This window comes from Abramis brama (genome assembly GCF_963993115.1).
Source record: "Abramis brama genome assembly, chromosome: 7".
NCBI lineage: Eukaryota > Metazoa > Chordata > Actinopteri > Cypriniformes > Leuciscidae > Abramis > Abramis brama.
In genome coordinates this window covers 14,239,589-14,256,440 of record NC_139969.1, presented here as the reverse complement: position 1 = coordinate 14,256,440, position 16,852 = coordinate 14,239,589, and the positions used below count along the sequence as shown (strand labels likewise).

Here is a 16,852-nt window from a genome sequence, read left to right as displayed (position 1 = left end):
TCCAAAGCCGGTGCTAGATAAACAGCGAGCGTGTGTGCAACAGTAGCTGCGGGCGGTTCCACAATTCCACTTCCAACCTGTAGGGCGACCGAAGAGGAAAAGTTCCTTAGTGTTGCTTTAATTGTGTTTTTCTTATATATTCCTATTCATGTTGCTATATTCTAGCAGCGGATTATGAGAAACTATGAAAAAGACTGGTTATCAAACGTTTTACCCCCAAAAAAGCTAATTGAACATTTCCACTTTTTGGAACATTTTTCCCACTGAAGGGGGACTGGAGGGTGTGTTCCAACTACAGGGGATCACACTTCTCAGCCTACCCGGGAAAGTCTATGCCAGGGTACTGGAGAGGAGAATACGGCCGATAGTAGAACCCCAGATTCAGGAGGAACAGTGCGGTTTTCGTCCCGGTCGTTGAACACTGGACCAGCTCTATACCGTCTCCAGGGTATTATCCTGCTGGAGGGTTCATGGGAGTTTGCCCAACCAATCCACATGGGCTTTGTGGATTTGGAGAAGGCAATCAACTGTGTCCCTCGCGGCGTCCTGTGGAGGGTGCTCTGGGAGTATGGGGTCCGGGGGCCTTTGCTAAGGGCTGTCCGGTCCCTGTACGACCGGAGCAGGAGCTTGGTTCGCATTGCCGGCAGTAAGTCAGACTTGTTCCCGGTGCATGTTGGACTCTGGCAGGGCTGCCCTTTGTCTCCGGTTCTGTTCATAATTTTCAGGAACAGAATTTCTAGGCGCAGCCAGGGGCTGGAGGGTGTCAGGTTTGGTGACCACACGATTTTGTCTCTGCTTTTTGCGGATGATGTTGTCGTGCTGGCCCCATCAGACCAGGACCTTCAGCATGCGTTGGGACGGTTTGCAGCCGAGTGTGAAGCGGCTGGGATGAGAATCAGCACCTCCAAATCCGAGACCATGGTTCTCAGTCGGAAAAGGGTGGCTTGCCCACTTCAGGTTGGTGGAGAGTTCCTGCCTCAAGTGGAGGAGTTCAAGTATCTTGGGGTCTTGTTCATGAGTGAGGGAAAGGATGGAACGGGAGATTGACAGACAGATCGGTGCAGCTTCTGCAGTGATGCGGTCGATGTACCGGTCTGTCGTGGTGAAGAAAAAGCTGAGCCACAAGGCGAAGCTCTCGAATAATCGGCCAATATATGTTCCTACTCTAACCTATGGTCATGGGGTCATGCTGTGGGTCATGACCGAAAGGACAAGATCCCGGATACAGGCGGACGAAATGAGTTTTCTCCGCATGGTGGCTGGGCGATCCCTTAGAGATAGGGTGAGAAGCTCAGTCACTCGGGAGGAGCTCAGAGTAGAGCCGCTGCTCCTCCACATCGAGAGGGGTCAGATGAGGTGGCTCGGGCATCTGTTCCGGATGCCGGAAACTGCTTCGCAGCTAAATTTAAACAGTAAAATAATTACAAAACACAATAGACAATTCTAAAAGTTAAAACAGTTTAGTCTTTCAATTAAAATAATTAAATTTTAGCTTAAAGGATATAATTAATAAAAAAATATATAAAAAAATGTAATACAAAGTTTTTAATACAAACATACACACTACCGTTAAAAAGTTTGGGTTAAAATAAGATTTGTAATGCTGTAACAAGATTTGTAACAAGTCTCTTGTTCACCAAAGCTGCATTTAAATGATCAAAAATACAGCAAATAATATTAAAATGTATTCCTATTTCATTATATTTTAAATGGAATTTATTCCTGTGATGGCAAAGCTGAATTTTCAGTATGATTACTCCAGGCTTCAGTGTCACATGATCCATCAGAAATCATTGTAATATACTGATTTGATGCTCAAGAAACATTTCTTATTATTAATGTTGAGAAGTATAGCTCAAACTGTAGTGCATGGCGCTAGCAACGCCAAGGTCATGGGTCTGATTCTTAGGGAAAGCAAGAACTCATAAAATGAATGCCTTGGATGTGTCTACCAAATGCATAAATGTAAAAGTTGAGCTGTTTAATAGTTTTGTGGAATAAATCATTTTTAGGGTTCTTTGATGAATAGAAAGTTGAAAAGATATTTGATATATAATTTTTTGAAACCATGTTAACTGTCACTTTTGATCAATTTAAAGCATCCATCCAAAACATAACACCAGACATCTGATCGGTAGTGTACAAAACCACTGCTTGAGTAAACACTCATTTGTGTAATTTTGACAAAATCAGAATCCACTAATCTTACCATTTTCTCTTTGCAACATTTTCTTTCACTTTGATATTTACAAGCACTGAAAATACTTAACCGGGAGTGTCAAGCAGGGCTGGGACTGCATTCTATCTGTGCATTGTGATTGTGTTAAACGACTTGAAGGACCAGTTTAAGAACTTGTTAAGAAAATAGCTGTTTCATACATCTCATTTCCATTGCAGTTCAGCAACTGTAAAAGAATTTCACTCTCAGCATGATGAAGCTTTCCACTGACTCACTATGAGTTTTCAGCCATATTAAGCAGCACACTTAGCAAATGGAGATGAGAGCCACTCCCAACCGTTGGAGACAGTTGTGCGTTTGTTTGTTTCACAGGTTCATGGCGATACCTGAAGATTGAGTTGGCACCTCCTCCAATACAAGAACCTTTGAACACTGTCACACTTTGCTGTTTGTCTTTATTGCTCTTTTCTCCTCCCTTCTTTCAATTACTAATAACATCCTCCCCCACTTTTGCTCACATTCCCCTTCTCTTTCTCTCTCCTTCTTATTTTTCGCCTTATTAGCTCGGCTTTGTTCAAGCTGATGACCACAACAGATTAGCTCTGCATAACAGACAAAGAAGCAAAGGTAGTTTTATAAGAAACTAGTGCTTTTTACCATTTTGATTAATAATATCTGCACGATGCCTGCCTGAAGCTGCAGTGAAATGATAAAAACAGCAGTTCTCAGCCTCCATCAATCCCAATGAACATATACAGCAGCCAGATATAAGCAGCTTAAGGAATGGAGGAATGTACTGGCACCTGCTTGTCCCCGGCAAACCACAGTGTTTTTGTGTGAGGGGCGACCTTCAGGATTACAGCAAGAATTTCAATTTCACAGTCTTTTGCCCTGTGCTTGAAGCCACAGGCAGGCTTGTAAACTCTAAACTGTGACGGTAAAAGGAAAAAATATATCTGTTCTGGAACCTAATTGTGTTGGATTCATAATTTTAATGATATTTAACTGATTTTGATTTAGTAATGTAACTTTTGATTTAGTTATGAGGAAATAATTAGTATTGGCTGCTGGATTGTGGAATAATACTGCGAGAAAGTTCAACAGGGAGCAGTTGGAAGGCCATAGTGTTTTGATACCTGCTTATTAGGTAAGTGAAGAACCACAGGACAAAGGTGGACTGAAATGAAACTCCTCCCATAGTCTTATGGTAGGGCTGGGCTTGCATTGAGACAAGACAGACATAGACTGTTGCCTGTCAAACCTGTTGTCATTTCTCCAGAAACGTTCAGTGGCCTACTCTGTATTTTGAGATCACTTGTGTTCGACTCACCTGCCAAAATGATGGAAGAAGTGTCTATTGCTGTTGCTTATGATGCCTATATTATTGACCAAATGTCAGAGGAGGAGATCCTGGCCAGTCTAGTGGTGGAGTCTCTACCGAAACAAGTGGTAAGTTCAGCAACTTTGGACCTCACGTTTGTCACATGTTGACTTAAAGCTGGCATGCTGGAATTTTTAATGGGGTAGCAGAACAACATGGTTATTTTTTTCAAATCTCTTTTAAAAAATATTAGTCTGTTTGTGATCACTTATTGTTAAAATGTTTACTCCTTGGTGATCACAAACATAAATATTATAATATTATCATAAATATATGTACATGGTGTATAATATATATATATATATATACAAAAAAATGTAAATTAATACAAAAAAGACATTATAAAATTGCAAAAAGAAATGCTCATATGGATCCTGCAACTATGAACTTAACATAAGTACTTAAGATGTTACTGAACATTCCTTTCATGCCTTCAAGATTTTTGCACCTGATATGATCTAAAAGTTTAATAAATATGTACATGATAATATAGATAATATGTGTGTGTGTGTGCGTGTGTACATTTATTTATATGAATTAAAAACATAATTAAAAAAAATGTATTGATAAAATTGCAACTATGAATATTATATAATCAGTACTTAGAAGATGTTAAAGTACATTCCTTTCATGCCTTTTAGATGTGCATATAGGCTACCTGATATGATTTGAAAGTTATTTAAATCTCCTTTTTAAACAGGTGCCATCTAAAAAGCCAAAATTAAGAGATAACCAATTGCAGCCAGAAGACCCACTCGACAGGTACGAGGTAAGTGATCACACCCTGACAAAAACAAAAAGCTTCCGTCCTGCTCTGCAACACCCAGATCTACAAAACTACAGCTCTTGCATAATCATGCACTGAATACTTCAGGGTTGTAGATTTGTGGTATTAATGATTTTCTTTCTTTCTTTTTTCTAGAGAGAAAACCGTATGCTTCAGGAAACCAGTTTGCGTCTGGAGCAGGAAAATGATGATCTTGCACAAAAACTTGTCACCAGCAAGATTGCACTGAGGACTGCTTTAGATCAGGTCTGTCAAATTATTACAAGTTATCACGCATATCATATGCAACAGGCTAGTTTCATTACCTGTTTTATATGCTGTGCATGTTTAGATAGATCTGGTGTGTTTTTCAGACCGAGGACCAGGTGGATGAATTAACCAAGGAGCTGTTAAAAACCAAACAGCTTCTGAGGATTACAGAGGAGGAGAAAAGGGGAAAGGAGGAGGAGGCTTCACAGGTGCTTTAACATCACTGCTTTGAGCAGTAAAGTGTTTGAACAATCTCTGTGAAAGAGAGCTCATGCTTTGCCCTTGTCTAATGTATTGATGTGTTCGACAGCTAAAAAAGATGTTTAGGAGAGAGCTGGACAAAGCAGAGTCAGACATTAAGAGATCAAACAACATCATTGCCGACTACAAGCAGGTAAACATTCAATTACAACTCCACATATTCAATAAACGTTGTTGCATTTGATGCCGACTTTCAGCTCATTTTCTTGCGTCCTTTAGATTTGCTCCCAACTGAACACTAATCTTGAAAACCAGAAAGCTCAAGCAGACAAAGAGCTGGCGGTTATCAGAGTAAGAAACAAACTGACCTCAAAGCAGCTTGACCTTCACCGTCAGTCTTACTGTAGTATGATGTTTCTCCTTAAACAGCCTATTTTCTCACATACACTGTATATATTTGATTATTTCAGAGCAAGATGCTGGAGTGTGAGCGGTGCAGACACATCTTTGGTATGGATGGATCAATTCAGCTGTGCTCTGAGAGTGAAGAAAGCTCTGCTCAGGAGGAAGTGAAGGCCTCTCTCAGAGAACAGGTCCAAGAGTTAGAGAGAGAGCTAGCCCAGACCAAGCTACAAATGGTGGAGTCCAAATGCAAGATACAAGTAAGACATAAAAGTCTGATTAAAAGCATGTGACTTGAAACTTGAAATGTGACTTGTGAGAAGATTTTTTCTTCGTGCTGTCAATCGATTAAAAACATTAACTTGATTAATCACTTTTTTTCCCTGATTAATCGCAATTAAAAACACTTACGTTTTTTATGTTTTATATTGTAATAATTTAACAGTTATTCTCCAAATTAATGTAGAGACAACATAGAGGCAGTATATTTTAAATACTTGTACTTGGCTTCTTTTTATGAATGAAAGTCAGTATCACTGATAGCCTACTAATACAGCTACTGATGTCTGGATGAAAATGATTTTCCCTCCCCAATTTTATACATTAATTATATAGCCAATCAACATTACAGTGTAATTGAAAGCTATCATTTATTTTACATTTATTGGGCTTCAAAAAATATAACAACTTTTAATTTAATTGAACTTCAAACAATCCTCACATAAACCCATAATAAATGTCATATTTACCTGTGCCCTTCCTTTACGGTGGCCCAGTACACAACACAACGAAATTTAAAAAGCAAACATAAGTTCACAACACAACGAAATGAATCCACAACACAATGGAAAAATATTCCGGCTTTATTTCTGAGCCTGGGTTCTCCCAAGGTTTTTTTTCTCCATTGGGTCACCTGATGGAGTTTTAGGACACCATTAGGTCACTTGATGGAGTTTTCGGTTCCTTGCCACTGTTGCCTTTGGCTTGCTCAGTTGGGGATATTTTGGGGATTTTAATTTTATCAATCAATAAATTTACACTAGAAACAACCTTGTTGTGTTATTTTGGTTTAATGCTGTGAAGCTGCTTTGATGCAATCTGTATTGTGAAAAGCGCTATATAAATACACTTGACTTGACTTGACTTATTTCGTTGTGTTGTACATTTTCCGTTGTGTTGTGGCTTATTTCCGTTGTGTTGTACATTTTCCGTTGTGTTGTGGCTCATTTCCGTTGTGTTGTGGATTCATTCCGTTGTGTTGTGAACTTATGTTTGCTTTTTAAATTTTGTTGTTTTGTGCACTACTGGGCCACCGTAGTAAACGCGTTAACATTAACAGCCCTAATTTTTCTTCTACCTTTTTTTACTCTGTTACTTTACAACATTTGTAAACATTTCTGATTCTGGCAAAGTCTTTATTGATTAACCATGAAAAACAGAATTAGAATTTTTCATATAAATATAAAATGAAAAGTAACTCATCAAAATAAGTTATTTATAAGCTATAAACATAATATAAACATTGCAGTTGAAATGACTTAAACATCCAAGTTGATGGTACTTAAAAATTGAAGTTAAAAATGTTTAAACCATGGGCAATACTTTTACAGAATGTATTAATCTGTTTTAATACATTTTTAACAATTCAAGTTTTATAAATAAACATTTGTTCACTTGTTCAATTGTGAATAACATGACTCAATGAACAATAGTAAATTTATAAATTAACATTCACAAATGCTGTTAAAAATGTTGTTCATTGTTCATGATAACTTACGTTAATAAATTGAAGGTTATTATTAAGTGTTACTGAAGTGTCATGTAAATGATTTTAAATGCATACTTTTATGCTAAAAAAAAATCTCTTTTTCATCATTTATTTATCATCTTGATTTCCCAAGGAGTTGGAGCACCAAAACACAGCTGTGACGACTGAACTTCAGGCTGCTAAGAACACATGGCTCAGAAAAACTCTGGACTCTTTCAGGACAGCTGCCAGCGGCCATCAGAACTCCTCTCAATCAGATTCTGCCTGGAGCCCCACAAATAACCCCCATTCCAGCTGGGTCACCAGAAGGCTCTCCTGGGCCCAACGAGAAGGGAGAGCGGCCAAAGTATGAAAAGGAGGAGCATAGGCCTACTAGTGGAGAAGAAAAATATTTCATGATAGCACTCCTGAAATGAGTCTCACAAATGATGAGAAAGCTATTCTCTCAGACCTTAGGGCCATTTGCATAAACACAGTAACAATAGTCACAATGTTAATACTGAGTCTTAAGAACTAGTCTGACCAACAGTTAGTCAAGGAGTAATCTGAAAAGACTTACTTACTAGATCAATTTACCTGTTTAACTTTCTTTAAAAAAAAGTTATGACCAGTCTTAAAGAAAAAAACAATTACATGACTAACCTTTAAGACTAATTTAATACGCAACTAGCCACAGAGGACATTATCCACCTTAAGAGCTAATTTGATGTGTCTGGCTTCTGGCGTCATCCGCTTCCAGTTACTTTTAGCTGTACAAAACAGCTTGTTATGCTGCCTGATACTGCAAACTGCTGTTTCTTATTCCATGTTATTTTAATGTATAGTGTTGCAATTATAAACACACTGGTTTGTAGCACTTGGTTATTTTTCTAGTTATTTACCTATAGTGGCTAATGAACCAGAAGTCTTACAAATTCACAGAAATTAGCTTACTTCTGCAATGCAAAACAAGGTGGAACAACCTGTATGGTTGTAAACATTGGGAATGAGAGGATTCTTAAAGGATGGGTGACAGGAATAAATATCTGCTCCCATGAGATGACTGCAACATATCAGTTGCTCTAAAGGCAATCTCTCATGAAGACTGTATGAAGTTTTTGTACTGTGAGTTTAAGCATACACTGCAAAAAGTGTTTTGCAACTTATTATGCTTCTAAATGAACTGGTTTTTAATTTAATTTTAGTAAATCAACCTAACTACATTAGGTTACATAAACAAAAGTACTTTTTATGGGTTAGATCAAGTACAAACAATTGTCTTCAAACACATTTACGGTTCATTGATGGTACTGTACAATGTGAATGTATTTATTTCATTATCTTCTACAACAAATAAACTTCATGAGACCTTTAATAAGACCTTTATTTCAGTTCGAAACAACAAATTTTTCTCTCAAACTGAAAAGAAAGCTTTGAAAATTAGACATCCATTTACATGTTTTGGATCACCAATAATTTACATGTTAAAAGCAACAGTAGAAATGTCAACAGACCTTACACAAACAAACATGCATTTGTCACCTAAAACAATATGAATTGTCTCTGTAAACAAAGAGGTATGATTTGCTAATTCTAATATAAATCCAGAACCTTCTACTCAGACCTCTCCTCTGGATTGTAAAAATCATCAAAAAAGCCCTCAGCAGCTCTGAGTATCTGAACAACAGCGTTTAGAAGCAGAATGTCAGTTTGAGGGTCTATTTCCAGTTCTTGGCAGTAGTTCTTCACTGGGATCACAGCAGACATGGAAACTCCAAGCTGAGCGCTCACCTCTTGCACCTGTCACAAAACAGTTCATCAGAAATACTCAAGACAAGATGTGAAAGAGAACAGTATAGAATACTGACAATAAAGCCATATATATTCATTTGTACCATTTTGTTGATGTAGTGGCTCTGGTAGACATTTTTCAGGTCTTCTGCCACTAAGGGACAGGCCTCATCCACCTTAGTGAGCAGAACCAGCTGAGGAATACCTGAAGTACAGAATAACACCTTAAATGCTACAAAATCCCAGAGATCATTAAACTATGGGTGAAACAGCCCTAGTGGTTAAAGATTTGTGTTAATTGTACAGAAGAAGTGACATCAAGAAATGCGCAGAAATGGACGTAACCTCCTGTTTCTTGAGAGAGGCTGAAAATCTAATATTCTATTATTTAAATGACAAAATACACTCATGTTACTTGAAATGTATTTAAATCTAATTCATTATTGTTATTCCCTCACCCAGCTGGTTGGTTTTCTTTCGAAAAACCGCAAACTTGTCATTAATTTTGTCAGAGAGGAGCTTGACTTTGCTGGAGTCAATCACATACACCACACAGTGAATCTTGTCCTTCAGGCCAGGAGATTTATGGAAATGAGGGGAGTCTGGTTGTATAGGCATTGATGGGTTAAACTAAGAAAAAAAACATGTAGTAAAACTTTAAATCATTAAGAAGTGAGACTGAAAATACTAATAAAACATCTGCCACACTTAGTAACTGTTATTACCTTTCACCAAAAGTTCTCACCTGATACCTGTCTTGAATGTGACCCTTCAAAATACTGGCAAAATCATCTACATCCAGACCGCTGTTCAAACCCTCCTCCAGACCCATCGAGTCACACAGAGTGAAGGGAACATGGCTGACACCGCTCCCTGGCTTTATGTGGTAGGTACGGAACTACAAGGCACAAATATTTAGCAATTAATTTAAATGCAGTATAGAGATATCCAATCACAATATATCCCTCTGTAAAATATCAGAGGTATAATTATCAGGGTATATTTCTACCTGAGTAGTCAAACTGGTTCCGGCAGTGCCAGTGTTGGCCTGGGTGCTCACATAACCCTTGAATACAGAGTTGATAGAGTTGAAGAAGCTTGATTTCCCAGCCCCAACAGGACCCACCAGTAGAACCCGAGCCTGTTTAGCTGAGCTTACAGAAGGCTTCCAGCCCGAGATGATGCTCAAGAGCGCCTTCCTTCTCCTAAAAATATTAATTTCATTGTCAAATTCCTTAAGGAACACAGAAAGTCAGAAACATTTTGTAAAAGACCTTGATCTTAAAGTAAAGACAACAGACCAAATCAAAATCTTAATTATTTTTAAGAAGACACTAAATTTGCTTCACTCACTCAGAGTTCCACTGCACATTTCTCCATGGTTTCTCCAAGAGTCCTCCACAGTCTGGTGAGAATCCAAACCAGAGTTATTCACACAATCATCACTGAAAGTGCACTATTTTCTCGGCAATTATCTGAAATAATACAAACCTTCAACTCTGTACACCTCACATTCGGTCAGCTGTAAGTCATTCCCATGCATCTTATGTGGATCAAATGTGTATATTCCTGGATTACTGTAGACAGTGGCTGTGTTATTGTAAAGAAACACTAAAGAACCAAAGTTCGGACCACTGTCAGTGAAAGAAAACTGTGGATTTCCACTGAACACACGGAGAGGATCTTCTTTAACCTCTTTGTCATTAAAGCTGAAGAGAAAAGCTTTGTCATCCACAACATTTTGGCCAGTTTGACCATAATTTTTGTTGGTAAAAGCTCCAAAAACATATCCAGACTTATTGTAAGCTACAATAACAGTTGGCCCCTGAGTATTACATTTTTGGTGAAATGTACTGACATTGTAGCCATGCACACTGGCTTTGAACAGCAGGCTGAGTCTGCCATGGCTGAGCAAGGAGTAGAGCTTCCTCCTCTGCCATTTGGTCAAGCTGGATGTGATGGTGCTCATAATGATCTGAAAAACATTCAACCAACATTTTAAAGCATGCTGTTATAATGGAATAGAAAGAAAAGGTCCTTTAAAAGTATTTTGAATATATTGTAAAATATGCATGCAACTAGCCAATATAAAAAAGAGCAACGTAGCCTATATATTATTGCCCCCATGCACACAAATTCATCCGAAATGACTCAAATAATTCAAATTATATTAGTATGCAAATTAAATTAAAACAGCTTACGCTGGAACAAGTAGTCAGAATCGCCTGCTTTCTCTCTACCCCGAAAGAGATTACTTTCGTTTTTAGGGAAACGCAACTTGCAATAGCCTACGACGTAGCCTACGTCACAAAAATGAAACGTGCCGTCGCAGGTTTGGTTCTGGTAGATTCGGTAAATCAGTGATGTGATGTTTCATAACTGAAACACTCGAATAAAAACTAGTTTAGTAATGACACCTAATAAAGCTTCTATCAGACCAAGATGTAGACAATATTAAACTTAATGACAAACTGTAGCTCTGCTGCCCAGCAAAAAAAAAAAAAAAAAAAAAAGAAGAAGAAGAAGAAAAAAACCACAACCAAAATATTTATAATAGGCTACATTTTTTATGATAATAAATAATAAAATTAAGTTCACGGTTCTCTAATGGTCACATGGTAAAAAAAAAAAAAAAATACATATCTTGTTTTATCTATTTAGTCATTGTTTATTCTTTTCATTTTAAAATTGTATGATTTGAAAAAAAAAAAAAAACTCAGTGTGGGAAACCCTGACGTAATGTAAAATTTAATGCACTTCATGTTATTCATATATTTTCTTTCTTTTTGTATTTTCATTCAAAAATATATTTCATTCATTCCTATTCAAATCAGTGTGATAAATGAGTTAGGTCAAAAGTAATCTAAAAGTAGTCAGATTATATCACCTTAAATGTGTAATGTAATGGATTATACTAACTACAATATTTGTCATGTAATTTGGAATCAGTAACCGACTACAATTGCACTGCAACAGGTGCAACATATGGACACATAAAGCCAGGATGCAATTATATTGAAACATTTAATACAAAAACAAATTACCAGAAGCAAAAGAAAACTTGTTTCATCAGAGAACCAAGAAGGTGAAATAACTCGAAAAGGCTTAACAGCAAATTACCAAAACACAAACAAATAACAATAATAAAATAATAAAGCAGATGACACCGGAAACCAAACACATTCGATTTACAAATGCGTCCGCTCTTAAAAATAAGTAACACAGGTGCACAAGGGTCCCTAAACTAACATATACTCAGAGAGATGAAAGGAGTAATGATGTCACGTATTTACAGAGAGAGGAAAACACTCAAAGCACAGACTGTAACAAATATAAATGTATGCGTTTAAAACCGAAAGATTCAATTTGTTAATACAAATAATAGGCTACATCCATCTTTAGGTCAGACAAGGAAAAGAGACTGAGATCTACTCAGAATTGTCCTCTGGATTGTAAAGATCATCAAAAAAGCCCTCAGCGGCTCTGAGTATCTGAACAACAGCGTTTAGAAGCAGAATGTCAGTTTGAAGGTCTATTTCCAGTTCTTGGTAGTAGTTCCTCACTGGGATCACAGCAGACAAAGAAACTCCAAGCTGAGCGCTCACCTCTTGCACCTGTCACAAAACAGTTCATCAGAAATACTCAAGAACAAGATGTGAAAGAGAACAGTATAGAATACTGACAATAAAGCCATATATATTCATTTGTACCATTTTGTTGATGTAGTGGCTCTGGTAGACATTTTTCAGGTCTTCTGCCACTAAGGGACAGGCCTCATCCACCTTAGTGAGCAGAACCAGCTGAGGAATACCTGAAGTACAGAATAACACCTTAAATGCTACAAAATCCCAGAGATCATTAAACTGTGGGTGAAACAGCCCTAGTGGTTAAAGATGTATGTTAGTTGTACACTCAATCCCCACAAGAGGTGCTCTTGAGAAGGGGACTTGACCTCAGGTTGCTTGAGAGAGACTGTAAATTGAATTTCCATCATTTAAACGTCAAAATACACTCATGTCACTTGAAATTAATTCAAATCTGTTTCATTATTGTCCGTCACTCACCGAGCTGGTTGGTTTTCCTTCGAAAAACCACAAACTTTTCAATCATTTTGTCAGAGAGGAGCTTGACTTTGCTGGTGTCAATCACATACACCACACAGTGAATCTTGTCCTTCAGGCCAGGAGATTTATGGAACTCAGGGGAGTCTGGTTGTATAGGCATTGATGGGTTCAACTAAGAAAAAGATATGTCATATATCTTTAAATCATCAAGAATAAAACAATTTTTTATTCCTGTAACTAGCTAGTAAAACATCTTCTAAACCTATTAACTATTATGTTTACCTTTTACTGAAGTTCTCACCTGATACTTGTCTTGAATGTGACCCTTCAAAATACTGGCAAAATCATCTACATCCAGACCGCTGTTCAAACCCTCCTCCAGACCCATCGAGTCACACAGAGTGAAGGGAACATGGCTGACACCGCTGCCTGGCTTTATGTAGTAGGTACGGAACTACAAGGCACAAATATTTTTAATACAGAACAGAGAGGTGTAATCAAGTGTAAGTGTAATAATCAAGTTGCATTTCTACCTGAGTAGTCAAACTGGTTCCGGCAGTGCCAGTGTTGGCCTGAGTGCTCACATAACCCTTGAATACAGAGTTGATAGAGTTGAAGAAGCTTGATTTTCCAGCCCCAACAGGACCCACCAGTAGAATCCGAGCATGTTTAACTGAGCTTACAGAAGGCTTCCAGCCTGAGATGATGCTCAAGAGCTCCTTCCTTCTCCTAAAAACATTATGAATTATAATTGTCAGATTCCTTAGAGGTACAATATGTAAGATTTTTGTAATAAAATATCCAAAAATCACTTTCACATTGTGATATATTTCCTGCAGTTGTGTACTTACAATATCCCAAAAGTTCCCAAAGATTTTTAATTTCAGAGAAATTCCAATTTTAAATAATGGTTCGTCCCTGGTCATTGTCGCCTGTCAATGATGTAATATCCGCGTTATCCCTGGTTTCCGCTCGTACTGCCATAGTAACCATGGCGACAAACGTGGACAACTGCGTTACGTCTAGTGGCACGCTCACGCTGTTGTTGTTTCGTTCAAACATTATGGACCACGGCAAGCAGACTTTGGGACAAAAGGAGAACTAAAATGAGGATCAATATCAGCGTGGCGTTTTCGAGATGCCGAGAGCTCCACGTCCGCGACTAACTTCGACTGGACAGAAACGCCGCTCTTGCGTGTATAACATTGAATAACATTATAACTTTAAACACAGTCAAATGCAGTTTAGTGTGATAGTGTAGACCAAATGAAACCCGCTGCGTTACCTCACAAGTTTAATTCGTCAAATAATCTGACTTGTGTGAGTAGTAATTCTGCACTTGCGGGTAGTTCGGTAGAATGAAATGTCTTATTTCCTTTATATCCGCGGGACTTGCGTGTGGTGCTGATATCAGTCTCTCATTAGCAATCGTGCCATGCTTCATACCACAGTCATGTTAAAAACATCAGTGTATTCACTCATCCATAAACATTATTAGATCCATCAGCATGACGACAAGTTCCATAATTCCGCTTATGCGTCATCAACCTACGCCTCTGTTATTGTAAGAGGTTAGCGACCATTAGCGGCGAAAAAAACTACATATTGTAGCTTTAAACACTCCTGAGACGCAGTTAGTCAGAAGCATTTCATAAAAGACATTGATATTAAAAACAAAGAAACCAGACCACATTAGTGAATCTGAATTATTTTTAAGAAGACTGAATTTGGTTTGCTTCACTCACTCAGAGTTCCACTGCACATTTCTCCATGGTTTCTCCATGAGTCCTTCACAGTCTGGTGAGAATCCAAACCAGAGTTTTTCACACAATCATTACTGCAAGTGCACTACTCTCACATAAATTATCTAAACATTAGCACAAAATAATACAAACCTTCAACTCTGTACACCTCGCATTCAGTCAGCTGTAAGTCATTCCCATGCATCTTATGTGGATCAAATGTGTATGTTCCTGGATTACTGTAGACGGTGGCTGTGTTATTGTAAAGAAACATTAAAGAACCAAAGTTTGGACCATTGTCAGTGAAAGAAAACTGTGGATTTCCACTGAACACACGGAGAGGATCTTCTTTAACCTCTTTGTCATTAAAGCTGAAGAGAAAGGCTTTCACATCAACAACATTTTGTCCTGTCTGCGCATAATTTTTGTTGGTAAAAGCTCCAAAAACATATCCAGACTTATTGTAAGCTACAATAACAGTTGGCCCCTGAGTATTACATTTTTGGTGAAATGTATTGACATTGTAGCCATGCACACTGGCTTTGAACAGCAGGCTAAGTCTGTCATGGCTGAGCAAGGAGCAGAGCTTCCTCCTCTGCCATTTGGTCAAGCTGGATGTGATGGTGGTGCTCATAATGATCTGAAAAACATTCAACCAACATTTTAAAGCATGCTGTTATAATGGAATAGAAAGAAAGGGTCCTTTAAAAGTATTTTGAAAAAATATATGCTACAGATTACCGTCCACACCCAAATTCATGTGAAAGAATTCAAGTCATTCAAACTGTCACATTATAAAAAGTATGCTAAATGTAAATATTTAAATATAAAATATAAAAATGAATTGATCTTGCAAAAAAAAAAAAAAAAAAAAAAAAAACATTTTATGAAATCAGCTCACCTTGGAACAAGACTTCAGGTTCGTCCTCTTTCCTTCTGTAACCAGAAAGATATTACTTTCTTTTTTAACTGAAACTCAATGTTGTAAAGGCACGTCATAAAAATGAAGTGGCGGTACAGGTTTGCTTTAAAATGTGATATTTCCTGTAACCAGTTAAGCACAAGACCCCGCACTGCAGTCAATTTCACAGTCAAGTCAAGTCAAATCATCTTTATTTCTATAGCGCTTTTTTGATTGTTTCAAAGATTGTTTCAAAGCAGCTTTACAGTGATAACAGGAAAATAATGACGGAACATTCAGAATATTTATCCAGCATCTTGTTGAAATATTTGATCAACTATATAAACTAACTTCACACCTTTCTCTTGCACTGATATTGCAAGATATTTTCTCTTTGCAGTGTAAATGCATTTATATACTTCATATTCTTCAATCTCTTAATCTTGAGCAGAATAGAAAATTACGCTGACTCTCTCACGAAAAGTGAATCGCAGCTTCTCTATGTTTCAAGCCATATGATTGGCTGTTCGCTTCTGATCTCACACTTTCAAGCCACACCTGCTGATGTCACACTTTCATGTGCACGTGCTGCATGAACGGTTCATGATGAAAATTTGATGACCAGTGTCATGGTACCATCAAAGCCTGATTGGATTGGTTTGGTTTTATCAACTCAAAACTATCCCACAACCATGAGTTTGTTCAACTAATATCATGCTACCGGCCCCTGGACTATGAAGTCCTAAACTAAAATAAACAAGATTAATTTAAAACCAACTGTGCTAATCTGAATTAGCATGACTGAGGTTGTCTATAAAACATGGAATGAACCATGAAAAGCTTAAAATGGTATGGAACAGTGTCCCGGTTCCAAAACTGTAACCGTGTCCCGTCCACACCCAAATTCATGTTAAAGAATTCAAGTCATTAAAATTGTCACATTATAAAAAGTATGCTAAATGTAAATATTTAAATATAAAATGTAAAAATGCATTGATCTTGCAAAAAAAGAACATTTATGAAATCAGCTCACCTTGGAACAAGACTTCAGGTTCGTCCTCTTTCCTTCGGTAACCAGAAATATATTACTTTCTTTTTTACTGAAACTCAACCTTGTAAAGGCATGTCATAAAAATGAAGTGGCGGTACAGGTTTGCTTAATTGTGTTATTTCCAGTAAACCAGTTAAGCACAAGACCCCGCACTGCAGTCAATTTCACAGTCAAGTCAAGTCAAGTCATCTTTATTTCTATAGCGCTTTTTAGAATAGATTGTTTCAAAGCAGCTTTACAGTGATAACAGGAAAATAATGACAGAACATTCAGAATATTCATCCAGTTCCATCTGGTTGAAATATTTGATCAACTATAAACTAACTTCACAACTTTCTCTTGCACTGATATTGCAAG

At 37.6% G+C, this 16,852-nt stretch overlaps 3 protein-coding genes across 3 annotated transcripts; 1 reads left to right on the top strand and 2 right to left on the bottom strand.

The window, feature by feature from the left end:
- The first annotated feature begins 2,751 nt into the window (after nt 1–2,751).
- Nucleotides 2,752–8,319, top strand: rabgap1l2 (RAB GTPase activating protein 1-like 2). Its single transcript, XM_084120525.1, has 9 exons — nt 2,752–3,326; nt 3,459–3,628; nt 4,261–4,329; nt 4,483–4,593; nt 4,701–4,805; nt 4,907–4,990; nt 5,077–5,148; nt 5,268–5,459; nt 7,101–8,319. The coding sequence occupies exons 2-9, from the start codon at nt 3,518–3,520 to the stop codon at nt 7,317–7,319; spliced, it is 963 nt and encodes a 320-aa protein (XP_083976651.1). The 5' UTR covers nt 2,752–3,326; nt 3,459–3,517; the 3' UTR covers nt 7,320–8,319.
- LOC311087235 (interferon-induced protein 44-like) lies at nt 8,314–11,059 on the bottom strand. The gene is made up of 8 exons (XM_084120524.1): nt 10,939–11,059; nt 10,229–10,712; nt 10,091–10,142; nt 9,747–9,942; nt 9,483–9,635; nt 9,196–9,367; nt 8,842–8,942; nt 8,314–8,746 (listed from the first exon to the last, which is right to left on the bottom strand). Exons 2-8 carry the CDS (start codon nt 10,704–10,706, stop codon nt 8,561–8,563), a joined length of 1,338 nt encoding a protein of 445 aa, XP_083976650.1. The 5' UTR covers nt 10,707–10,712; nt 10,939–11,059; the 3' UTR covers nt 8,314–8,560.
- Nucleotides 11,060–11,743: 684 nt separating this feature from the next.
- LOC311087234 (interferon-induced protein 44-like) lies at nt 11,744–15,230 on the bottom strand. Its single transcript, XM_084120523.1, has 7 exons — nt 14,697–15,230; nt 14,547–14,598; nt 13,335–13,530; nt 13,103–13,255; nt 12,802–12,973; nt 12,448–12,548; nt 11,744–12,351 (listed from the first exon to the last, which is right to left on the bottom strand). Exons 1-7 carry the CDS (start codon nt 15,175–15,177, stop codon nt 12,166–12,168), a joined length of 1,341 nt encoding a protein of 446 aa, XP_083976649.1. The 5' UTR covers nt 15,178–15,230; the 3' UTR covers nt 11,744–12,165.
- Between the last annotated feature and the right edge of the window lie 1,622 nt (nt 15,231–16,852).

Excerpts from the sequence above, each read along its gene's own strand:
- rabgap1l2 (XM_084120525.1), top strand. The coding sequence starts at position 3,518 with ATGATGGAAGAAGTGTCTATTGCTGTTGCTTATGATGCCTATATTATT. Across the intron at positions 4,806-4,906 it reads AGGAGGAGGAGGCTTCACAG|CTAAAAAAGATGTTTAGGAG; the intron begins GTGCTTTAACAT and ends TGTGTTCGACAG. Across the intron at positions 4,991-5,076 it reads TCATTGCCGACTACAAGCAG|ATTTGCTCCCAACTGAACAC; the intron begins GTAAACATTCAA and ends TGCGTCCTTTAG.
- LOC311087235 (XM_084120524.1), bottom strand. The coding sequence starts at position 10,706 with ATGAGCACCATCACATCCAGCTTGACCAAATGGCAGAGGAGGAAGCTC. Across the intron at positions 9,943-10,090 it reads AATGTGCAGTGGAACTCTGA|GAGAAGGAAGGCGCTCTTGA; the intron begins GTGAGTGAAGCA and ends TAATATTTTTAG. Across the intron at positions 9,368-9,482 it reads ACATTCAAGACAGGTATCAG|TTTAACCCATCAATGCCTAT; the intron begins GTGAGAACTTTT and ends TTTTTTTCTTAG.
- LOC311087234 (XM_084120523.1), bottom strand. The coding sequence starts at position 15,177 with ATGAGCACCACCATCACATCCAGCTTGACCAAATGGCAGAGGAGGAAG. Across the intron at positions 14,599-14,696 it reads CGAGGTGTACAGAGTTGAAG|ACTGTGAAGGACTCATGGAG; the intron begins GTTTGTATTATT and ends GATTCTCACCAG. Across the intron at positions 12,549-12,801 it reads AAGGAAAACCAACCAGCTCG|GTATTCCTCAGCTGGTTCTG; the intron begins GTGAGTGACGGA and ends TCTGTACTTCAG.